Here is a 25,829-nt window from a genome sequence, read left to right as displayed (position 1 = left end):
GTAAATTATGGAAGTTCTTTGTTTGGTTCCCTACAGAATTAATTAGACACAGTTGCTGTTATAAATTCAGAAGCTTTGTCTACCATTAGGGAGGAAACCTTTGGAGAAAAGAATTTCAAGGAATTGTAATGAGTGCTTTAATTTTTCAGTGACACAACAGCTATCATTCATTAGCTATAACAACTGTATTATCACCAAGATATATCACCATCTTATGGTCAAAATAAATGGTTTCTGATTGATTTTATTTGTATTAGTGTTTTGGGGAACGTTCAGTCTTCACCCAGTAAATTTGTTACTTGAGAATTAATTCCTTGTTAAAACTGAGCTTGATTCTGCTTTAATGAATAGCACTGAGATTCTGTACTGTGCTAGTGCAATCCTCAAAGCACTTTTTAGGAATTATTCTTGAAACATGAACAGCTGTCATACACACCTGCCTGCAAGAATTATAATACATAATAGCATTCCAAATGAGATAAGATTACAATCCTATGCTTAATTTATTGGGGACAGGTCTTATTTCTTTGCTATATTCTATAAATCATATCATCCTTTGAATCTATTAAACAATAGTAATGGGTGGAACCTAGGAAGCACATATTTTCCTGTATGGTACCTGCCTTTTGGAATATAGTAATAGCACATAGACTTATATACCACTTCACAATGCTTTTACAGCCCTCTCTAAGCAGTTTACAGAGTCAGTATATTGCCCTCAACAATATGGGTTCTCATTTTACTCACTTCGGAAGGACGGAAGGCTGAGTCAACTTTGAGCCTGGTGAGATTTCATCTGCCAAATTGTAGGCAGCTGGCAGTCAGCAGACATAGCCTGCAGTACTGCATTCTAACCACTGTGCCACCATGGCTCTTAATGTCATACACTGAAGTCTGGGGTTTACCATGATGGGGCGGGACAGAACATTGGTGAAGGGGGGGTGTCGGAACCATAGCAATGGAAGCAGCAGAGCACCCATCACTGACTCTGCACTGACACACGAGGGAGGACACACCCTGGACCTTGTTTTAGTCTCTGGCCAGTGGTTGAGTGACCTGAGAGGAGGGGACTTAACCATCACTCCCCTGTCATGGTCAGATCACTCACTCCTCCGACTCGACTTCCCTGGTGCTACCCCCCGCTGCGGGGAGGCGGAACCTGAAAACACTAGATGGTTCCGCCCCAGGCGCCTGATGGAACCAGATAGGTTCCAGACGGAGCTTGGGCCACCTCCTGCAACCCTGACCCGCCCCCGGGTAGAGGACCTGGTGGTTGCGTGGAATAATGCAACTACCGGGGCCTTGAACCGGGTGGCGCCTTTGCGGCCTCTCTGGCGGCAACGATCCACCCTGGCCCCTTGGTTTACCGAGGAGCTAAGGGTGATGAAACGCGAGATGCCTAGAGAGTCGTTGGAGAACCTCCCGTTCCGAATTTGACCGAACACTGGTACGAGCCCATTTAAGGACGTACCTTGTGGCACTGAGAGCGGCCAAACATCAATATTGTGCCGCTCTCATTGCATCCGCAGAGAACCGCCCTGCCGCCCTGTTTCGGGTGTCCCGCTCCCTCTTGTTTCAGAGGCCGCGGGAGGCCCCTTTACAGGGTAGGGCAGAGGAGTTTGGGAAATTCCTGCAGGATAAAATCGCCCAAATTCGGAAGGATTGGGTCCCTGTCAGTGGTCCTATGGAGACGTCCGTGGCGAGTCTTGAGACTTCGATCTGGGAGGAGTTTGACTTGGTTGCCATCGAGGATTTGGACAGAGTGCGTGGACGACTGCGACCCACCACATGCTTATTGGACCCGTGCCCCTCCTGGCTTGTACTGGCATCCTGGGAGGTTACACGTGACTGGCTCCTGGACCTAGTGAACGCTTCGCTGAGTGAGGGGTCTCTCCCGGCCTCTTTGAAAGAGGCGGTGGTGAGACCCTTGCTCAAGAAGCCTTCCCTGGACCCTATGGAGCTGGCCAATTATCGTCCTGTCTCCAACCTTCCCTTCTTGGTGAAGGTTGTAGAGAGTGTGGTGGCTTATCACTTTCCACGACATCTGGAGGAAGATGATTATCTAGATCCGCGCCAGTCCGGCTTCCGTCCCGGGCACAGCACGGAGACGGCCTTGGTCGCGTTGGTTGATGATCTCTGGAGGGCCAGAGATAGGGGTTGTTCCTCTATCCTGGTCCTATTAGACCTCTCGGCGGCTTTTGATACCATCGACCATGGTATCCTGTTGCGCCGACTGGAGGGGCTGGGGGTCCGGGGCACCATTTTGTGGTGGTTCGGCTCCTACCTTTCCGGTCGGACGCAACGTGTGTTGGCAGGGGAGCAGAGGTCGACCCTAAGCCCCCTTACGTGTGGGGTGCCACAGGGGTTGGTCCTCTCGCCACTCCTGTTCAACACATATATGAAGCCGTTGGGTGAGATCATCTGTGGTTTTGGGGTGGGATATCATCTGTACGCTGATGATACTCAGCTGTACATTTCCACCCCGAACCACCCCAACGAGGCCATCGAAGTGATGTCCCGGTGTGTGGAGGCCGTACGGGTCTGGATGGATGACAACCGACTCAAACTCAACCCCTCCAAGATGGAGTGGCTGTGGGTACCGGCTCCCCGGTTCAGCCAATTAGTTCCATCCTTGGCCATCGGGGGCGTTCAACTTGCCCCCGTGGAGCGGGCGCGCAATTTGGGCGTCCTCCTGGATGCCCGGCTGTCCATGGATGACCATGTGATAGCCGTGGCAAGGGAGGCGTTCCACCAGATTCGCCTGGTGCGCCAATTGCGTCCCCTACTGGACCGGGACGCCTTACGCACAGTCACTCACGCGCTGGTGACGTCTCGCCTGGACTACTGTAACGCTCTCTACATGGGGCTTTCCTTGAAATGCACCCGGAGGCTACAGCTGGTCCAGAACGCAGCCGCACGGGTAATTATGGGGAGTACTAGGTACTCCCATGTGACACCTTTCCTGCGCGAGCTGCACTGGCTTCCTGTGGTCTATCGGGTGCGTTTCAAGGTTTTGATAACTATCTTTAAAGCGCTCCATGGCTCAGGACCTAGTTACTTGCGGGATCGTATTCTGCCCCATACATCCCTGCGACCAATTCGCTCGCACAGAGAGGGACTCCTCCAGGTGCCGTCCACCAGACAGTGTCGAGGGGTGGTGCCTAGGAGTAGAGCCTTCTCTGTGGCGGGCCCAGCCCTGTGGAATGACCTCCCTCCGGATATTAGGACTACGTCTGACCTCCGCTCCTTCCGAGTTAAACTCAAGACCCACCTATTCCAAGTAGCTGGCCTGGCTCAACCATGATCTAACTATATCGCTCCTGACGGGTTTTTATTAGTGTAATTCAATTGAATTTATTTATTGGGGTTTTTAAATATTGTGACTTTTTAATTGTTTTTTATCTATCAGCCTACCTCCTCCTTGTATACGTCTTATATACGTCTTTGTTATATGTATGTCCTGTCCAGATTTGTATTTGTATTTTGTATTTTATTTGTTTTATTGTACGCCGCCCCGAGTCCTTCGGGAGAGGGTGCGGCTAAGAAATAAATATTCTATTCTATTCTATCTTTACAGCCTGCTATTTTGCTGTTAGAACTCAACATGTGATAGAGTCTGGCTGAATAAAGCCAGTTAGCCTACAAGCATGTGCTATTTTCATACTGGTTTAGGTCCAGAGGTCAGACCACTGAGACTTAATATCATTCCCCTGAAGGTTCAGACTGCCCAAATCACGCACCCCTTTAAATGACCTTTGAAAATCTGTTTTTTCCCCAAGTTCTAGATTGGGGTATATACTGTTCTGAATATTTGTTTATTTCTTTTTTATTTATAAAGATTTATTTATTTATTTTTGAATAAACACAAACAGACAAAACACACACACACACACAAACACGAAACCATCATCCATTGCAAATTGTAGGAAGTGTGTCGATTGGTTACAAAAACCTCCGTGCATCCCTTCCACAGTTATCACCTACAATTCATATCAAACCATATTTTATATTTTATATATATTACTATCACCATACCTCAATCTTCATTTGACTATAATTGTTTTACGTCCTTTTATATAAAATATTCCAGATTTAAAGCAAATCCACATAATTGCATTCCATTAGCTCTTCCCAATATCATCCAGTAACATCACATCTTTATAACATGTTCTAAATAAAAATTGATTATATTTAATAACAGAGTTTCTAAACCTCCTTTTGTAGTTATCATTTGCAATTTATATCAAATTTCCTCTTATCAAACCAATACATATATATGCATTATTATCATTATCAATCAATTATTTAATTGTATCCATTATCACTTCATTTTATACATAATGCTCTAAATTTAACTAAATTTGACTTAATTTTTTATTATAAGCTTTCATTACATCAACCTGTCTTTCCAGTAATAGTGCAGTCTTATGTCTCTTGCCATTTGTGGCATTAGTATTCTGGTTATTTCCTTAGCAAGTTTTGTATGGACTTCTTTTTGCAACTCATTGCTTATTGCATATCTTGTATGAGCTCGAAACCCTCCAACTGCTTCTTCGATCAGCTTATCTTTGGTTATCACTAGTGCTTCTGACAAAATTTATCTCCTTAGTTCCATCAATTCTTCTCTCTTTTCTTTTTCTATACTTTGAAATCTGGGGTAGAGCTCCAGTCCATCTATCTCCCCTTTCCATATTCCACTCTTTCCATTTCCAACCATGCTCAGTTCATTGTCAGTATCAACTACTTTCTTGTTTCTTTGTTTATTTTTTCCTTCAGTTTTTAGAACTCTGACCTCCACTTTCTTCATTTGATGAACATTCTCAATTTTTCCATCAAATTTTTACTGTTCTCCAATCTATGTTCTCCAATCTCTTCCTCAATTTTCTGTTATGTCTAATATTTTTTGAATTTCAAACATAATTTTTTGCAATGTTAAGGTTTCTTTTTCATGTTGTGCCATTCTTCCAATTTATAAACACTGCCACTCTGGCATTCAAAACTTTTTATTACATTTAAAGCAAGTTCATTTATAATCTTTCAAGACAAGGCATTGTTTTCACTCCACTCCAGCTTCCAATAAAGCTCCCGAAGAGCACCTGTATAAACAACCCATGCTCTTCTCACTATCACTCTCTGTAAACAAGCTGAGGAACCTTGAAATGCAAAGTCAAATGATCAAAAAGAAAAAAGAAAAGACAATATTTCTAAACCTTCCTAGCCTCCAGCCTCCAAGTGGTAGTATTACTTCCTTTCCCTCTGTTATTACAGCCCTCTTTGTATTCCTTTTATATCTTCTTTATATTTCAGGCTTAAAGAAAACAAAATTCTTAAATGGAGCAAAAAAAAACCCATCCAATCCAGCATTATGAAAATAAGGAAAAAGATTTTAATCCATAGGTATAAAAAAAGAATATAAAAAGTATAAGAAGAAAATCTAATGTGTTCAATTAAAAGAATAGGAAACATTTGCAAAAGTTCCATCTGTAAAAGAAAATTTTAAAAAAGGATAACACACTGTCTAATGTAGCTTAATTTCGCCGCTTGTTCTCTTCTGTTTTCAAATTTAATTTAGCTTTAATTTTTTTGGGGGTACTCTCTTTTATAATAATAAGATTTCCTCATCCAATGGACACAATTTCTCTATCCATTTTCCTCCTGTTCCGGAGCTGTCCCTACTTCAGCAGCTTCAATGGCTGCACTTCTGTCGCCGGCAAAAAGAGATTCTCCTGGATCAATTATGGACTTTACGGTGTCCCTGAGATCAGCAGGACGTACTCTTCCCTGTCCCCCTCTCTTTGGGATGGTTTAGGTCCAAAAGGACCATCCAGCAGCAAAAGTATTGACTGCAATCTTGGAGCTCCAAGATCGCACATTGTGTCGTTGCGACATCAGCTCCTCCTTCCAATATTTGTTTGTTTCTTGTGACATTATTATGTAGTTAATCTTTGGTGAGATTCACAGCCTTTGGGGCTGATTGGTAGCTCAACAGCTTGATTCCTAACCAAGGACCTAGGAACTGTTAAGGTAACATCGGAGGATATTATTATTATTATTTAGAGATTGTGGTTTTAATCAGTAAGCTAGAATCAGTACTGAGTTGGATAGCCTTATATATTTGACTCATAAATACATAATTACATGTATCGTAATCAACAATGGTAGGATTTAAAATTCCTGATATTAACTCATTTATTGGACTCACTCCTAACCTCAGAATTGCTGCTGGTATGCATGCAGGTTAGGCTAAGACTGATCTTACAAATTTATTCTGGAAAATTTATAATTCTTCTAGCTGATTAAAAGTCCAAATTGGGGTTGGCATGTATCAATTATAAGATTGTTATTCCCTGGATGATTTTAAGAATATGTTGTACTAACTGTTAGATTGGGTAATGGATAGGCAGACATAGACTAACAGTAACAACAGCTCTTTATTTAGTACAACAAGTGTGAATAATCCAGCGAAAGCCTGAGTCTGACAGCAGCCCTTTTATAGGGAGCTGTAATAGAATCAAACCTCTGTTCCAGCGGACCTTGGTGGAAACCATAGTTGCTATGGTAGATATCTAACAACCCTCCCCGCTTAGATGGGACAATCTTACTGGTGACGTAGTCACGCAGGTAGGCAGGATTTTGTGTAGCTCTGCCTGATCTGTGCAGTTCAGTAGGAGAGGTTTCCTTGGACAGGTCGGACGGACCTGTTTGCTATACAGCTCCACTTGGTGGAAACTCCTGGAACCTTCCACAGGTTGCGGCTGGAGCTTCTTGAGCCAGGTCGCTCGGAGCTCGCTGCGGGCCTGCAACACAACCAGGTAAGTACTCCGGTCCCTCGGGCTTGAGCTGACTGTAGGAGGAGTAAGCATTTGCTCCGTTTGGGCAGGCCTTTGGCTAACTTGTGCAGGAGTTACCTCTGGTTGTCTAAGCGTGGAGTTGGAGAGGTGGCCACGGAGTTGGTCAATATGCCTTCTTTTGTTCCTACCATCCTCAAGATCTAGGAGGTAAGAGCAAGGGCCGGTGATGCTTATCACTGTGGCAGGAATCCACAGAGTTCCCCCAGCGGAGTTGTGGGCATATACTGAATCCCCTACACTAAAATTCCGAATCTTGCTTGTGGAGTCTGGGGACAACGAGACAGAATAATTAAGGTGTAGCCGGTCTAAATGGGACCTTAGCTGGCGACCCATGAGAAGCTCAAAGGGATTTCTTCCAGTGGTGGCACTGGGTGTGATGTGTTAAATTAGGAGGTAATGGTCAACCCATGTTTGCCAATCTCCCAGGCCCATTCTAGAGAGGGTCTCTTTTGCAGATCTCACCATTCTGTCCACCTGACCATTGGAGGCCGGATGGAATGGCGTGACCAGGGCATGCCAGATTCGCTGAGCTGCTAGGAAAGTCTCAAACTGCATGGCCATGAATTAGGTTTAGGTTTAGGTTTATTTGGATTTATATACCGCCCTTCTCCAAAGGACTCAGGGCAGCGTACCACATTAAAAACACACATCACAAAAGTTTTTAAAAAAGATTAAACCCAATTCCAAAAAGACCAGATTGATTTTTTTTTTAAAAAAGAAACAGTACATTTAAAATAAATTAAAATTAACATTAATATTAACAGGCCAGGCCGGCTTGCTGGAAAAGCCAACTTTTTAGAACGCGTCGGAAGGACCGGAGGTCAGGGATTATGCGGAGCTCCGGGGGCAGCTCATTTCAGAGGGAAGGCGCTTCCACAGAGAAGGCTCTCCCCCTGGAGGTCACCAGCCGACACTTCTTGGCCGACGGCACCCTGAGGAGGCCAACTCTGTGGGATCGTACTGGACGGTGGGAGGCTACTGGTGGCAGTAGGTGTTCTCGCAGGTACCCTGGGGCTAAGCCATGGAGCACTTTAAAGGTCATAATTAGTACCTTCAATTGCACCCGGAAAAAATCGGCAACCAGTGCAGGCCACCTTAAAGGGGTGTAACATGGGAGCACCTAGGTACCCCCATGATAACCCACCCGGCCACATTCTGGACCAGCTGAAGCCTCCGAGTGCTCTTATAGGGGCAGCCCCATGTAGAGAGCATTGCAGTAGTCCAGGCGAGAAAGGACGAGGGCATGAGTGACTGTGCATAGAGCATCCCGATCCAGGAAGGGGCGCAACTGACGTATCAGCTGAACCTGGTAAAAGGCCCCCCTGGTCACGGCCGTCAGGTGTTCTTCTAAACTAAGCCACGTGTCCAGGAGGACTCCCAGATTGCAGGTCCTCTCTGAGGGTACTAAAATTTCTCCCCCTATCATCACAGATGGAATAAGATGCACAAATCGGGATGATGGAAACCACAGCCACTCAGTCTTGGAGGGATTGAGCTTGAGCCTGTTCCTCCCCATCCAGATCCACACAACCTCCAGGCATCGGGACATCACGTCGAGGGCATCATTTGGGTGGTTTGGAGTAAAGATGAAAAGTTGGGTATCATCAGCATATTGATGATACCGTACCCCCAAACCACGAATGATCTCACCCAGCAGTTTCATATATATGTTGAACAGGAGGGGTGAAAGAACCGACCCCTGGGGCACCCCACAAGTGATGCACCTCGGGGTCGATCCCTGCCCTCCAGTCAACACGAACAGCAAACGATCCGACAGGTAGGAGAACCACCGTAAAACGGTGTCCCCCACTCCCAATCCCCTGAGTCGTCACAGTAAAATACCATGGTCGATGGTATCGAAAGCCACCGAGAGGTCTAATAGGACCAGGACAGAGGAGCAGCCCCTGGCCCTGGCCCACCAGAGATCATCGATCAACACAACCAATGTCATCTCCATGCTGTACTCGGGCCTGAAACCCAACTGAAACAGATCCGGATAGACAGCTTCATCCAGGTGCTGGGGAAGCTGACGTGCTACCACATTCTCGACAACCTTCGCTACAAAGGAAAGGTTGGAGACTGGACGATAGTTGGCTAAAGAAGCTGGGTCCAGGGAAGGCTTCTTAAGGAGGGGCCTCACCACCGCCTCCTTCAAGGCGGTGGGAAAGAACCCCTCTCTCAATGAAGCGTTGGTAATCGCCTGGATCCAGCCTCGTGTCACCTTCCGGGAAGCCAAAACTAACCAAGAGGGACATGGGTCCAGCACACAAGTGGCAGCACTGAGTCTCCCCATAATCCTTTCCATGCCCTCGGGGGTCACAGGGTCAAACTCATCCCAGATTGTTTCCACAAGATTCATCCCCGTCGACTCGCCCAAATCTACCCAGTCAGAGTCCAAGCCTATCCGGATCTGAGCGATTTTATCCTGCAGATACTGAATAAATTCTTCAGCCCTACTCTGCAAGGGGTCTTTCCCAGTTCCTTGGTTAAGTAAGGATCGGGTCACCCTAAACAGGGCAGCTGGGCAGTTATCGGCGGACGTGATAAGAGCGGAAAAAGTTTGCCATTTTGCCGCTTTTATCGCCACTAAGTAGGATTTAATATGAATTCTTACTAGTGTTCAATCAGATTCGGAGCGGCTGGCCCTCCAGCCATTTTCTAGGCATCCTTTCGGGTGTTTCATCTCCCGGAGCTCCTTGGTAAACCAGGGAGCCACCTGGGATTGACACCGGGTCAGAGGCCGCAAAGGCACAACATGATCCAAGGCCCCAGTGGCCGCCCTATCCCAGGCTTCCACTAGGGCTTCGGTCGAGTTGTGAGCATGGGATTCAGGAAAAGTCCTAAGCTCCATCAGGAATCTTTCAGGGTCCATCAGGCACCTGGGGCAGAACCATCTAGTCGGTTCCGCCTCTCTGCGGTGAGGGGTAGCAGTATGGAAGTCAAGCTGATGAGAAAATAATCAGACCATGACAAGGGTTGAATAGAAATATCCCTTAAATCTAGATCATTCATCCACTGCCCAGAGACAAAAATCAGATCGAGACTGTGTCCCCTATTATGGGTGGGGTCTTGAATTAACTGAGTTAGGTCCATAGCCGTCATGGAAGCCATGAACTCCCGAGCTGACTCGGATGTCTCGCCAATGGAAGGCAGATTGAAATCCCCCAGGATCATAAACCTGGGGAAATCAACTGCCAATCCAGCTAGCATTCAGCAGCTCCGGCAGGGCCGATGAAACATAGCAGGGAGATAGGTACATAACAAAAAGGCCCACCTGAACTCCAAAGCCCCATTTCACAAAAAGGGACTCACATCCGCCTATCTGAGGCACAGTGACCTCCTGATGTCCGAGACTTTCCCTAATAACCACTGCCACCCCCCCACCCCTGCCTTGGGCTCTCGGCTGGTGAAACACCTGGAAGCCTGGTGGGCATAGTTCACTAAGGGGAACACCCCACTCATGGCCCAACCAGGTCTCCGTAATGCACGCCAGATCCGCTCTACCCTCTTGTATGAGGTCGTAAATGAGCAGAGCCTTATGTACCATGGACCTGGCATTAAGCGACACCAGCCAGAGACCAGGTCCTGTAATCCTGAGTACCCAGGGGTGTGAGAAGGGTGATGAGGTTTGGAACGCGCAATCGCTCTTAAACAATGAATTTGCATCCCCGAACATAATTTGGCCCTCAGCCTCCACCATATCTGCCTCTCCCACAAACAGTAGAGATAGTGAAAAAAAAAACCAATGGAATGGCTTAATGCCTCCCCTAGAATTCCAACCCTTCCCAGCACTCCCAACCCGCACCTATTAGTTAGCTCTGGCCTGTGCCCTGGCAGACTCCCCACAAGCCTGTCTGAGCCATCTGAATCAACCCCCGCCCACCCACCCCTTTAAAATTTGATTAAAAACCCCTGTAAGAAACCCCTAAGAAATCTCTTCTTCATATGCCACCTCTCGGAATCCCAAGATCCGTCATTAAGGAAGCGTCTTGATAGGCAAGAAGGCCATCCCAGGGAAAGGGGGAGTTCCCGAAGGGAGTAAAGTTCTGTTGCAGTATAACATAGAGGAGAGTGTGGCATCAACTAAACAGGATGATATCATGGGGAGATGGAACAAGGAGATGACATGTCCATGGGGGGGGGGGGGCAGCAACAGTGTTCAAGGGGGTAGTGGGAATCTTATGTCCATCATAGAAATAGTCAGCATTAAGGACAATATGTAAGAGTTACCACCAGCTGTCAAAATCGCAGCAGATGCTAACTTGCGAGGTGGTGAAGCGGCCAGTGATGGTGGCTGTGAGGACAGTTGCGGCAGTGGTGGCTGCTCCAACTTCAATGACTCCAACAACTGAGCTCCATCCACGCCAGCCACACTGATATCCATCACCAGGGCCTCACTCTGTTGACCCAGTCCATAGTGTCACAGGAGGAGGGGTCAAATGGCCAAATGGCACAGTACGGTGGCCCAGGCAACGGTGGTGATACTGGAGGGGGGCACAACGAAGGACTCCCCCCACTCCAATCGTGCCCACGCCAACTACTGAAGCCATCTTCCGCTGGCATCAATATCCATGCCAGCTGCCTCAGCCACTCCCCGCTGATCCAATTTATCATGTCCATAAGCAAGGTGGAGGGGTGGGAGCAACACCACGGCATGGGGAGTGGCAGCAAAGGAGACCCCAGGCCGGGCATCCCGCCACCACCGACCACACCCACGCCAGCTGCAGAGACCCCAGGCTGGGCATCCCGCCACAGCCGCTGACCACACCCATGCCGGCAGCCACTGACGCTCTCCATTCTCCTTTCACCAACAACCGTCCCATTTCACTCATGACATTCCAGCTACAAGGCAGGACATCGCAGATCAAGGGTATCCCCGAGGTCCAAGGAATTTCTCATAGCTGGACCTGGAACCAATGATGGGATAGGGTACCCCCTTGCAAGCCCCAAGAAGGACAATCATCTTCCTGAAGCTCTCCTCAAACGTGACAGGATACCATCTTGGGCATGCGTACTCAGCATCAATTTGGCACTTGTAAAAGTAACCTTGTCTATGGAAAGCAGAGTCAAAGATTAGGATTTGATTTATTCTAGAAGAATGTTTTCATAAAATAAGGATGGCAACTCAAAGACCACATATCGTATTTTTCAGAGTATGACGGACCTTTTTCTCTCAAAAAAAGAGGCTGAAAATCTGGGTCTTATACACTGAATACAGCAATTTTTGCCTCCCGAAACACTGCCCCCTTCTCTAAAATGGCCGTACATAGCCTTTAGGCGGCTTCCAGTGTCCCCGGGGGCTGGGGGCGCAGAAATGAGTAAAAAATGGGCCACTATTTGCTCACTTCCTCCCCCCAGCCCGTAGGAGCACTCTATAAGCCTCCTAAAGGCTATGCATGCTTTTTTTTTTTTTTTACTAAAAACAGCCCCATTTTTGCTAAAAACAGGGTATTGTTGAGAAGTCTACGGAGTGCAAAAACTTTTTTTTAATTTGCCTCTTCAAAATCTTGTGTCTTACACTCCAGTATATCTTATACTCCGAAAAATATGGTACCTATTCACATCATTGAAATTTAATTGCAAAACACCAAATATTTCCCCCACATTTTTTAAAATAAATAGCACAGGTACACTAAACTTTGGAAAGTCAAAGTAAATCTTTTATTTTTAGGCCCTTAGTGCCCTAGGGGGAAAAAACCCAAACTAAATTAAAAATTCTGATGGTTATTTCAGTTTTTATCATGTCATTACGTATCCTGCTGCCCTCGTAGCTGAAAAAAAAAAACTATGTCAGGGATGTCGAACTGGTGACCCACGGGACGGATATATCAAGCGCAGGCCATATCCAGCCCAGCTCCACAAATGGGAAAAACATCATGAAACATCACATGATGGCAACATGACACAGGTTTGACATCTATGATCTGACTGGTAAAAATGATATGCAGCACTTGACTGTGTGATTTTGAAAGAATTTATTTTGTATAGTATAGTCTTTCTTGTCATTGCACAAAATAAGTACAACAACATTGGTTGTACCAATAAAGGAGAATATTTGTAGCTCAGCAGGGTTGAAATGAGCGGCCCTTGAGGCTCTCTGGACTTGGTTATTTTCTTGCATATGTTTCATTACCCAAAAAACTTCATCATTGATGAAGCCTGCAAGAGAACAACCAAGCTCAGAGAGCACTAAAGACCCCTCAATTACTCAGTTTCTTGACCCATTGGTACAACTAGAGTTTTGGTCGGGGATCGGCAACCCGCAGCTCTGGAGCCCCATATGGTTCTTTCTTCCCTCTGCTGTGACTCCGTTGCCGGTTGGCGCCACAATTTTGAGAGGATCTTCCGGTGGGGGTGGGAAAGCATGGCGTGTCAGGAGCAAACTCTATGGCAAGGGGTGGCTTTTCTGGTCAGCTCCACAATTAATAGGGCTTTTGGTTAGGACAGGTAGAGGAAAAAGGTTGCTGTGTTAGGAGACCCTATGGTGGGAGAACCGGACTTCCGGTCAGCTCCAGCATTGAATGAGTGACTTCCGGTTAGGACCTTTGTGGCTCTTTTGAGTGTTTGGTTGCTGACCCCTAGTTTAGGTGGTGAAAATCTTTCTACCTCCAGTTACATTCAATCAATTAATTTGATTTGGTAAATTACTTGGTTATATCACTCCTAGGTAACTGCCCTGCACTAGATACCAATATATCCTTAAACAATCTCTATTAGCTTCAGCTGAATAACCCAATAGTCTCCCTGGAAAGCAAATCTCATTGATTTTCTGACATTTCTTGTTGAGGATGAGAAATGTTAACACTGAAATTCTGGAGATTGAAAGACTTATATTGATCTCCAGTAGATGTTATCTGTCTTAAATTAAAACAGGTCATTATGATCCCAGAACAATTGCATCTCCCTTCAGAGTATCTTCCATCATGGCTTGTTTCTCTCATGAAGAACATGATAGCAAAACTCCTAATAAAGGTTTCACGGAACCCATTTACTATTATGAGACATTAGAGGTGGGAAATGTGATTTGGGAATGAAAGAAAGGCTGTTTGGGGACTTGAGACAAACAATTTTATCAGGTTTCAGATGATGCAGTTCAAGCAAATATATTTATTAAGATCCCCTACATTGGAAAAGCCATAGTGCATAATGACAAGCAAGTTTCTTGCCATCACTATCACGAAACAAGTCATGAGCAATCACTTTCCTCTCCCAGAAATCACTTGCAAAAACAGGTGAGCGTTCAGACTAAATGGGCATGGAGTAAATAGTGTAATTGGAATCTATGTATAGGCCAATTTATTTACATTTCATACATGTACACCATCCTATAACACAGATGCAAATGGAGTGTCCCTTCCTACCTTATTCCTAATGGGGTTGTATTAAATCTAACAAATGACTCAACCTTAGTAACCTTCAGGATACAGGCTTTCACATATGCTTAAAGTTTGATAATAATAAAAAAAATCAACTACAGGGAAGTGGAAAGACAATGTTATAGCATAGGGTTTTTTTGTTTTTTGAGTCAATGCGGACTCCTGGTGACTACCCTGACTAGTTATCACATTTTTCTTGGGAAAATTGCTTCCCACTGCATACTTCCTAGGGTTGAGTGTGAGTGACTGGCTCAAAGTTACCAAGCTGACTTTGTGTCTAAGGCAGAATGAAAGTTTGGTTTTCCAGTTTCTAGTTTGATGCCTTTAATCATTAAACTAAACTTACAGAAACTAAACTCCGAGTAACTCTTCATTCTAGGAATCAAGTAGATGATCAGCCAGACTTCTCAAAAATCAGCAATAAGTCAGTTAGTTGCATCATTCTGAAAGGAGTATCAACCAAATTAGTTCCCAATCCTTTCAGGGTTCAGATGTGTAACCCAGTCCTAAATGCTCTCATTTTTCTACAACAAATTACTGTACAATATTTATTACATTTACAAATATATGCCATTTTATCCCTTAACTCAAGGTAGCAAATGCTCTGAATACTCCAGCCTTCTATTTTCCCCATAATAGCCCTGTAAGATGAGTTGGACTGAAAAATGACTGGCTAAAGTCATCCAACTTTCATGCCTAAGGGAGGCCTAGAACCCAGTCTCTTGGTTTCTAGACCAGCACTTCAACCACTACACTGGCTCTCTCTATAATATAGATGATATGCACATATTTTTGGGAGGGGAGGACGATACTAATAAAATTCTTAACTCTTTGAGCCTTTCCTATAGACTTTTGCCCATATGTGTTTACATAAAACGAACATGTGAAATTAAAACATGCCAAACATATTATTGGTTAAATATTTTATTTTATTTGACACAAAAATATAAGCCAAAAGATCCACACAATGAACAAAAAATTGCATTAAGTATTAATTTCCTAAACAGCAAGTAAACTGGAGATAGAATATTTGTCTGAAATTTTTTTGCACGTGCCTTCAATATTGATTGGATAGATTGTCTCGGATTCTTGTCCTTCAGCAATAACTACCCTTAAGAGGTTAACTTCTTTCTCTATAGGCATGTGGGAAAAAGGCAGCTGCAAACTAAAGAAGGTTGGTAGTAAGCCAGAAGCAGGTTAGACAAAGGATATAAAGTAAATTTGCTCTCATTGAAAAGAGAAGACGATGATAAAAAGAGCAGGAGGCTAAGGGGAGCGTATTAGGAAGGTTGAAGGACAGGTCAGCCAGTGGCATATGCAGCACTGGGACATCAATGACAGCTGAAGAGGTAAAAGGGAAGAATCCCGGGAAAACAGGAAATGAGCAAGTAAACACCCAGCCTATGTGGGGAAGCAGGAGAGCAGAAAGCAACACATTCCAATCTAACCGCATTCGTTCTTAAAGAAACTCTAGCATATCTTCATATTTTGCTTTGGTCATAATTCAGAATCAGAACAGTCCAAATTTGCATTTCTACCAAAACATAACATGTGAGACCATTCAGCAGAACTTCCAGAGGAAAATACAGAAAGCATAATGTTCAACCATTCTGCTCCCAGACATTACAAGATATGGAAGGCAACACATTCAACAACCGGCAAATCTGACTTTTTAAAAGTTGTTGAATCAATTGGTTCAGAATTAATGTTTCTGAGACTGAGAGAAAAGGCTGAAGGTTCAAGAATCAGTTTGTGCCCATGATTTCGGAACAGAACAACAGTATCATTATATGCAATTATATATGCTTGCACAACAGCAAACCAAGCTGCTACTAGCACAGAATCTGAACACCCTGGACAATTACAATTCTACCCTGTCATTTTTTTTAAAGAGTTCTAGTTAGTAGAACTAAAAGGAAGATCTCACAGTGATATTTTGGGCAAGACAACCCAGGGCATACGCCCACCTGAGGGGGCGAAAAATTACAGCTTCTGCTCCTCATTCAGAAAATGAGTTAATCTGCTGACCTTGGCTCAATGCTATTGATGGTGTCTTCCATCACATAAAAAGCCAGCAAATCAGCTAGAGGGCACTGGAATGGCTATAAGAGCACCCATCATTATTTCCTCTGTTACTGTACTACAGCTCCACGTTACGTGCCATTTGAGGTAGCTATCTCATTGTGTGTAATCTAGTGACAGTTCTTCTTATGGCTGAAACAATTTAATTACAATATTTGTAACCTTTGGAAAATTCCTTGAATTTGATAGTTGATAGGTAAGTGGTCATGGGTTGGCGTAGATAAGGATCGTCTCTGAATGCCCTTAGGCAGCATATTGAAGAGGCTATTCTTCATCTCCCTGGGGGGGGGGGGGGAAGTGTCCATATGCAAATGTCTTCGCATGGACCATTTGAAGGCTAGCCTATTATAGGATGAGACATCTACCATAGGTTTTGGGGTTGGGATTATCAGGCACCTGCTTTTTTTGCTGAGAGGAAGACTGGTTCTCCTGTTTAGACGATGAGGATGTGAGGTTATTCTGACTAGGAGGATCATTAGTTAAACTAGCGTTGAAATCAACATCTGGAGTCTGACAGGCGGTGGACTTTGACAAAACACTAGAAGTACTGGTGGCCTTGGCAGAAGCACAGGCATGCTGGCAAGGTAAGCTGGTGGTAGAATCTAGAGAAGAAATGGAGCTCACCATTTTTGAACTCAAGGCAATTATCGTCTCACTTGTCTGTGTGAAAGCATAAGTCTCAGAAGATAGGGCAGTGGAATTAGTGGTGATCCTGCTGGAAGCATATGCAAACTGGTGGTGTGAACTGGTGGTGGATTCTGGCGACAAAGAAGTGGGGCTTGTTGTTTCCGTGTTTGAGATTACAGTAGCAGCTGCCTTGACATACTGTCTTTGCTGAGAGGAAACCTGAGTCTCAGAAAACAAAGGACTAGATGATCTACGGGTGATCTTAGCAGAAGTGTAGGCAATTTGATCATATGTGTTGGCAGTAAAGTCTAATTGAGAAGCTGGACTTGCTGCCCTTGTCCTCGGGGATACAGATGACGAAGTGCTGGAATTAGTGGCGACCACAGATGAAGTTTGTAAGGATCCACTGACTGAACAGGCAATGAATGATTCTGTGGTTGAGTTGGTTTCAAGAGAATTCGCATAAGTGGGTTTTCTCTGATACACGGCTGCAGGAGATACTCGGTCCGAAGAGGCTTTTGTCTTATCTGCTGAAGAAACAGAAACAGATTGCAGCTCATCTAGTCTTACATGGGTAGGCTGTTGTAATTGGTGGTCTAGTTGGGATCTGGGTGGAAAGAAGCTGTCAGAATTTCTAGGCAGTGAAGGAATAGAACTCTTTGCAGAGGAGTCAGGACTCGAGAAATGCTGAGCAGCTCTGGATTGTATCTGCGCTTCAGATAAGGAATCAAATTCTGTAATAGCATGATTATAATTTCTTTGTTCTATACTTAGGGTGGGAGATGGTGGTTGTACTGGAAGCTTAGGCTGAATAATATTGGAGCTCTGTGATGTACTCTTTGGAGAGCAAATTTCAGGTTTTACTAAAACTGGGGGAGCTGGTGTTGAGTCAACTGATGGAACAGAACTCTTTGAGTTAGTGGAAGATGTAAATCTGGAGTTACCTGGCTGCAAATTATCACCGCATACTGTGCCTTGAGAATATATAGGTAAAGCTGCAGGGTAGTGTGGAATGAAAGAGGTCTCTCTTAGGTTGGGATCAGGACCATTTAAATGAGTATTCATTTGCATAATTTTAGTGGAACTTGGGGTACTCTGGGCATGAAATTCAGTGAATGGCTTATTCCTCTTATTTTCTAGTGCTGTGATGGGCTCATAATATTGCAAGAAGGAAGTATGGGGCCTAGGTATAGGCATCATGGTAGCCCTGGGAGCAGCAGGTACCAGGAAAGACTGTGGAACTATCAGTGATTCATCCTGCAAAAAATAGCCAGGAAGCACCGGAATGTCTTCTACTTTAGATAGCTGACCCGAAAAGCCTGGCAGGTTTGTTCTGGTCTTCTCTTGTTCTTGGCATTGGGCCAGAAGCATGCTTCGATGTTGGTCCTTAGAGATGCAACAATCCTTGCTTCCTGGCTTTTCAGGGGAGCCTAAATGTGGTGTCCCAATGGAATTAGAATCAAGTGCTTTTACAGCAGGTTTAGTCACAGGTATAGGATGGACCAATACAAGGTTAGATGCCACTGCAACGTTCTCAACTTTGGAAGAGGCAGGTTGACCTGGGGAGAAACAAAACATAAATTTATCTAAAAAATGCGTAAACAAAAGTAGTGGGCACCACTGAAAGCCAGAGAGCAGAGCGCCTTATAGGATCTTGGCCAATAACTTCAGGCTTCATACTCACTGGGAAAGAGGCTGTAAAAAAAGTAACTTGTGATAAAACTGTACTGAGATAATTTTGTCAGATCTCTGAGCATTTAATAATTATGCTCACATATCAACTTTGCATTGCTTTTGTTGGCTCTTTATTGGCCATCTATAACAAAACCCAACATATTAGACTGCATCACATATATAGATGTATGGGATGGGTGGAGGAAAACTTTAGGGACTTTTTTTTTTTAAAAAAAAAGGTCATGTGCCTGATTTTAGGGTTTGCAAAATAGATTTGCATGTTTCCATTGCAAGATGTCAGGAAACTGCTAGCTGTTTTCAGCAATGATGGTCCATAAGAGTTCTGAGGACTCAATTACCATATACTGATTTTGCCTTAAAACCAGTTAAATAAGCATATGAATGAGGGGGAAAGTTCTAGTCTTACATTTTCCTTTTTGCCTCACCATCCTAGATCCAAACACCAAAACATAGAACATGTCTATGTTCTTGTATTCCATCCCCCCAACCAACCAATTCCTATTCTTCCAAATGCTTTGTCCTTCGCTTTGTCTTTCCTTTACAGAAGAGTGGGGATATTCTTCTCCTGAAATGGTGGTGGTGGTGGTGCCAGCTTCAGTCCAAAAATAGACAAGGCACGCAGAAGCAACCACCTTATTTCTTCTTATCCTACACGTTTAAGATATGTACCCCTTGTGCCTGATGAACATGAAATGTTCTTGCTTGTGAAGCATTTCGTACATTTGCTGTTGCAATAAAAGCTCTAATTTTGCTTTAATTTGGTCACGTGGTTTATGGAAAAGTGTGGAAGGAGAATCTTGGGGTCAAGCTATTTTTCTGTTTCAAAAACGCAATGCAGAAGAAATGTCAAATTAGGAAACTAAGGAAATTCCATAATAGCCATACCTGGTTTTGCAGGTGACACATCAGGGGACACGGGGAACAGCAGTGTCTGAACTCCATGACCCTTCACACAAACAACATCCGGCATCTCAAGGAGACGTTCCTTGGTAGAAGCAGCATTACCCACTGGAAAATGTTGTTTAAAGGCAGCACTATAGGCAATTCGGAACTGGAATAGAGACAACCCCTTTGGGTGCCTGGCCAGAACCCGGGCTACTTGTTGCTTCAGTTCATCGTGAACAGTTGAGGGTTGGAATGTGGTCATGTGTGAAGTGCTAGGGATCTGTTCGGTGACCGATTTTGCACTGGGCTGCTGTGGGTTTGGCTGCTGTGACCGAACAACAGAGGAAAAAAGAGAGGAACTCTTGGCGTTGACTGATACAGTATTGTGGGACTCATGAAATGAAGGTAAGTTTGAGGACATGGTAGATGGACAAGTTTGGATGGTGTGAAACACATTATTTACTTCAGGAGGAACAACAGCAATTGAGGCAGGTATGTTTTGACAGTGAGAGTCACTTGCAGAGAGAGCACTGACGGCGGAAGTTGAGCCTTGCATCTGCTGGGCATGACCCTCAGAAGCTGTAAAAAAGAGAAAAGTAAATTGGGTACTGCTGGGTTTTGGAGCTGACTGAGAAGCAGACAAGTCCCAGAGTGCCTTGGTCAGAAAGCAAGACCAGGGCCTGTAGGGACCCATGTGGGGAGGGAAACCAGACCCATGATTCCGAGGATTCTGAGGGGCAAGTAATCCACAAAGTATAACCACAACTGGAACTAGAATTTCCAAGATACTGAAGAGTCAGGCCTGATTTTATGACAATTGTCATAGCAGTTGTTAAGCAAATCACTGCTTGTAAAAACAAACCACATGGTCACTGAGCAAATCTAGCTTCCCAATGGTAGTTTTTGGTTGAAAACTGGAGGGGGGGGGGAATGGTGACAATGTTCCTGCAGGATACTGCAACCAGTAGCAAATGTGAGCCATTTGCCAAGCGCTTGAATTGCAATCATGTAACTGAGGGGGTGGTGCTATGGTCATAAGTATGAGTACAGCTCATAAACCAGAATTTCCTAGGCTGCCATAACTTCAAACAGTCATTAAATAAATAACTGTAAAACGAGGATTGCCTGTAACCTACAGCACTACCCTCCAGCTCCAATGCATGAAATCAGTCTGCAGAAGATTCAAAATCAAGATCCACCTTCACAATATAGGATATCAGTCTAAACTTTTTTTAAAAAAAACTTTGCTCTGGGCAATATAGACCACAGGGAGATGAAGCAGCTTTTATGAAGAAGATTTTAACTTCTCCATGATAAATTTAAATTCAAACAAGGAAACACATACAAGCGCTAAAATGTTTGCATTTGGAGCCTCTTGAACAATGTATATTCTATTTCTTCATTCTTTGCCCTCTTTCTATTTTTTTGCCTTCCTTCTATAAAGGGCAACTAAAATTGTGCAAAAGTTTAACTAATCTCTCTCCATTCCAATATCCACAATAAAAAGCTGTTTTTTTAGCTCAGCTACACGAGTGTGCTCTTAACGTTAATGAGTGAACAACTCTTGCACTTTGACCAGGGACATATTAATATGTTAAGTTGAAAAACTTTCACATTACAAAAAAAGCATTCTTTAAATAGCACACACATACACACACACACACATAAATGCACAAATAAATTTAGAGTGTATGCCCACTCTAAATACCAAACTATTGTTTACATTTGATATAAATAGACCAGTGAATAACTTGAGGCCCATTATTGGATTTCAAGTCCAGCAAGAGATGCTGAAAACTATATTTCAACAATATCTCAAGAATGTTTTACCATTACAGGAGCAGGATAAATGTGTATCACCAAGGGCAGAATTTGCAATCATTATTGGGATTTAATAACACATTTCAACTTTTCAGTGAATCCCAAAGCTCAGAAAATCCATGCCATGGTGTCACATGAATTTTATACACATTTTTCCCAACATCTCCTGTATTTTTCTATATAACTTTCATGAGTCTTCCATTGTTTAGGCAAGTACTATACTCACTATACTATCCCCTCTCCCCATAAAATTCTCCCTAACAAAAAATTGCCCTAATTTAACAGGTCTTTTCCAAATCTGTGCCACTTTCCCCAATGCACACTTGCTAATAAGATTGATAAATGGCAGGCGATTCCCTTCAGGGATAACTTGCCGGTCATTTTAGCTATAACATTTTGATGTGATAAAAAAACTGTAATAGCTTTCTGTTACCACTGGATGGAGAGGGGGGGAAAGTGAGAAGCAAGGAAGAGATTATTGGATTTTACAGATGGTCTTCAATTTACAATCAGCTGCTAAGCAATGTGGTCGTTAAATCAGTTGTTAAAAGACCAATTATTGACATCTGCCCAAATTTTGATCACATAACTGAGAAGGCAGTATGATGATTGAAACTTCATGGATGAATTGTAAGTCACTTTTTTCAGCACGAGTTGAACTTTAAATTGTGATTAAAATAATGGTCAAAAATTAAGGACAACTCCTTAATTTATTCTTTGCTTTTATGTTGTTAAAACTCACTTCGGCACACAAAAGGTTACCTACTTATTGCATAACAATACTGTGAGCTAGCTTGGACTCAAGAGAAAGTGACTGGCCAATTTCCATACTTGAAAGAAGATTACAGTTTAGACATAGCTGAGCACCTTTATTAGACAAAACTTTTTTCTTGTTTTAATTCAAATACTCTATATGTACTTGCAAGACTCAACTCCCACATTATGGATGACAATAACCATCACCAAAGTGATGGATCTATCAAAGGAGGCATTACCTGAGTGAGATTCAATGACAAGAGTATTATGCCTATTAACTTGATAGTTCAATATTAGTTGAGGCATCTTTTGCTCCAAAAATTCCACTGTGTCTTTGTAGCCCTGGGCAATGCTGAACTTTTCAAGATCAATCCCTTCATCTGTCAGCAAAAAATCCTGCAATTTCTTAATTCTCAGGCCGTTCTTATAATTGCTTAAGAGGGCAGTAACCAAAGCCATGACATCGCTCAGTACTGTTGAAAAGGAGGGAAAATATATAGGCAGGCATAAAGTTCAGAAAAGCCCTGGAGAACAAACTAATACATCAAACCAATCCCATGAATACATTGTGATATATTCACACATTAAAATTACTTATAAATCCCATCTTAATCAAAATTATATGCATAACACATGCTTGTGTTGAATTTGGTAATATTAATTCAACTAAACAGGTCATGAAATATTTTTCTGAAAAGTGCAAAACAAGGTATTATGGCCAAGAATTCCAAAGCAAATTAGATTCAAAGCAACAACACTGTTAAAACCAACTTACTAGGCCTGTCATTAGATGTGCATACTATATTAAGCGATAGTGTGATTTGCTTGGTTTTAGCCTCAGTATAATAAGACACAATATGACATGTGAACATGTCAATATGATATATGAATATTCATCAAGCATGTTTGAAGACCATGGTCATAACATCCTATATAAACACACATAACCATAACCAAAGGCTCATTGCTTGAAAGTGAATGAATCCCATTTCTATATCTGACTAAAAAACTAAACAACTAAAAAAGAATAGCATCACTTATTTGTTCTTAACAGGTTATTTATTCTTAGTTATTTATCTATTTTAGCAGTGTTTGTACCTGGGCAGATTGTTCTACATTTCAGGGGAATAAGCAATAAGGAAAAGGGCAATTTCTTTTACAAAGAATTCATGATGTATACATTTTCTAATTTGTCTTCTTCCATACACATTCAAAAGTTATTTTTTTTAAATATCAATTCTTTAATTTTACAAGATTGCCAGCTTCCAGAAAAGGGTACTAAGGAATTTTAATCTAATTTCTAATTTTTATTAAGATTATTTTTAATCTACTTACTGCATTTTTTGGAGTATGGCGCACCTTTTTTCCTCAAATAAGAGGCTGGAAATCTGGGTGCGTCTTATACATCGAATACCCCGTCCCATTCACAAAAATGGCCATGCATACCCTTATGGAGGCTTTCAGAGAGCTTGTGGAGGCTGGGGAGGGCAGAAATGAGCAAAAATGGACCATTTTTTTGCCCCCCTCCCAGCCCGCAGAAGCCCTCTAAAGCCTCCATAAAGCTATGCATGCAATTTCTTGACAAAAAAATGAGCCCGTTTTCATGAAAAACGGGCCATTTTTTGCTCGTTTTTGCTCGCCCGGGAGCACTCTGCAAGTCCCCCCAAGGCTATTCATGCCTTTTTAAAAGGGAGGGGGTTTTTTTTGCAAAAAAAACAGGCCATTTTTGGGAGATTTGCTGAGTGCAAAAACGTTTTTTTCCTCCTTTCGGAAAGCTCTTTAGTTGCAGTGATTGATGAGAATTACATTGATCAAGTGCTGTGCCAGCAGAAACAAGTCAGGTGCTGCAGAATGTGAGCGATTTCCTTGTCCAGCACATGGATAAATACACCTGGAAACATCTACCTACCTACTACCTACACTCTCTCTCCCTACCTACCTACTGTATTTCTCTCTCTCTCTCTCCATTTACATACCTACCTACTCTCTCTCTCCCTACTTATATACTGTATTTCTCTCTCTCTCTTTCTATTTCTCTCTATCCCTCTACCTACCTACCTACACCTTCTCTCTCTCCTTACCTGCCTACTGTATTTCCCTATTTCTCTATCTTTCTATTTTTCTCTCTCTCTCTCTGTCTCACTCACTTTATCTACCTACCTACCTATCTAACTACTCTCTCTCCCTACCTACCTACTGTATTTCTCTCTCCATTTACATACCTACCTACTCTCTCTCTCCCTACCTATATACTGTATTTCTCTTTCTATTTCTCTCTATCCCTCTACCTACCTACACCCTCTCTCTCTCCTTACCTGCCTACTGTATTTCCCTATTTCTCTATCTTTCTATTTTTCTCTCTCTCTTTCTCTCTCTCTCTCTCTCTCTCTCTCGCTTTATCTACCTACCTACCTATCTAACTACTCTCTCTCTCTCTCCCTCTATCTACCTACCTACTTTTTTTTTTAATTTGCCTCTTCAAAACCTTGGTGTGTCTTATACTCCAGTGTGTCTTATATTCCAAAAAATACGGTATTTCTATTGTGGTAAACTCCAATAGGGTTCGGTCCCTATCACGGATCCTATCATGCATTATCAATAGTAACTGATGGACAGAAGATTGTGGAAGTCTGTTTGAATCAATGTTGATATTCCCATGTTCAAGCAGGGCTGCACAGTATCCAGCTTCATGATTTTCTCATAAATTGAATTATATTGGAATATTCATATATCAATAACCACTTCCAAACTATACAGAAAAAAAATGTGCTCAGCAAAACTGCATCACACGGATGTAAGTACAGCAAAATAAATAAATAAAACAAACCAACAAATCACTGGGCTAAGCAGCAGCTTTACATTACTTTAAATTGTTCTGAGTAAAGTAATTAAGATCAATTTTAAAAGAAGATTAAGCAGATTCGTGTAGAACTACCTATAAAGAGCTGCACACCAAAATGGCAATATGGCAAAATGGCAATCTGTCCTATCTACAATGGGACAGAATTAGTAAGTGCTGTGGAACAGCAGCCCAGAGAAATTGTTAAGACCTTGTATTCTATATATGCAATAATTAGATCCACTGATGCAATAAAGAAAATTGTGAACTCTGGCTGATGGTAGTAATGGCTGTTGATTTGGCTTAAAATGGTGATACAGTGGACCTCGGGTGCCAACCGTAATCTGTTCCAGGACATCGGTCGGCACCCAATTTGGTCATGACCAGGTAAGACTGACTGCACATGCCCATGCAAAAAAAAATGGCATGGCATGGGACATCGGTGCAGCAGGGAAAATTGGCGCGCTATATTTGATTGGCACCCAAAGATGTGTTCATCACGTGAGTGAAACGTTTAGTGGATTTTTTGGCTGGTACCAAAATTGTTCATGGTCTGAGCCGTTCCGGACCCGAGGTGCCACTGTACAACTGAAGATGGTGATGGCTGCTTGTATGATTCAGCAAAATTCAAATTGGTGGCTTCTAGATTATGTTTTGGGACTACAACTCCCAGAGATCTCTCTGAAATATGCTAGGAGAGAATTCTGAATTTTTTACTTCCAACGCATTTTAAGATACCAGAATAAAATAAGCTGTTCTACTCTACTTGGAGAAAAAACAGATGAAGATTTATATGAGCCTACTCTACCGTATTAACATGAAGTTCAATACAAACTTTTGTTTAAGGAAAATCATATTATAAAAAGGAATATGCACGTGACTGAACTGAGTTGCCAT

The 25,829-nt window shown here is 43.0% G+C and overlaps 1 protein-coding gene across 1 annotated transcript in view; it reads right to left on the bottom strand.

Moving 5' to 3' along the window:
• Positions 1 to 15,159: 15,159 nt before the first annotated feature.
• LOC309381452 (uncharacterized protein) overlaps positions 15,160 to 25,829 on the bottom strand; it is a gene marked incomplete at its 5' end in the record, with an annotated part of 43,431 nt that continues 32,761 nt past the window's right edge. The window contains 3 exons of the mRNA XM_081932453.1: positions 15,160 to 18,495; positions 19,517 to 20,095; positions 22,333 to 22,566. Of these exons, the coding sequence (XP_081788579.1) occupies positions 16,655 to 18,495; positions 19,517 to 20,095; positions 22,333 to 22,566 (2,654 nt within the window). The 3' untranslated portion in view covers positions 15,160 to 16,654. The remainder of the gene's footprint in view (positions 18,496 to 19,516; positions 20,096 to 22,332; positions 22,567 to 25,829) is intronic.

Source organism: Natrix helvetica, assembly GCF_964273705.1.
Source record: "Natrix helvetica genome assembly, chromosome: Z".
Classification (NCBI taxonomy): Eukaryota; Metazoa; Chordata; class Lepidosauria; order Squamata; family Natricidae; genus Natrix; species Natrix helvetica.
The sequence above is the reverse complement of the archived record's forward strand: the minus strand, read 5'-3'. Positions and strand labels throughout refer to the sequence as shown.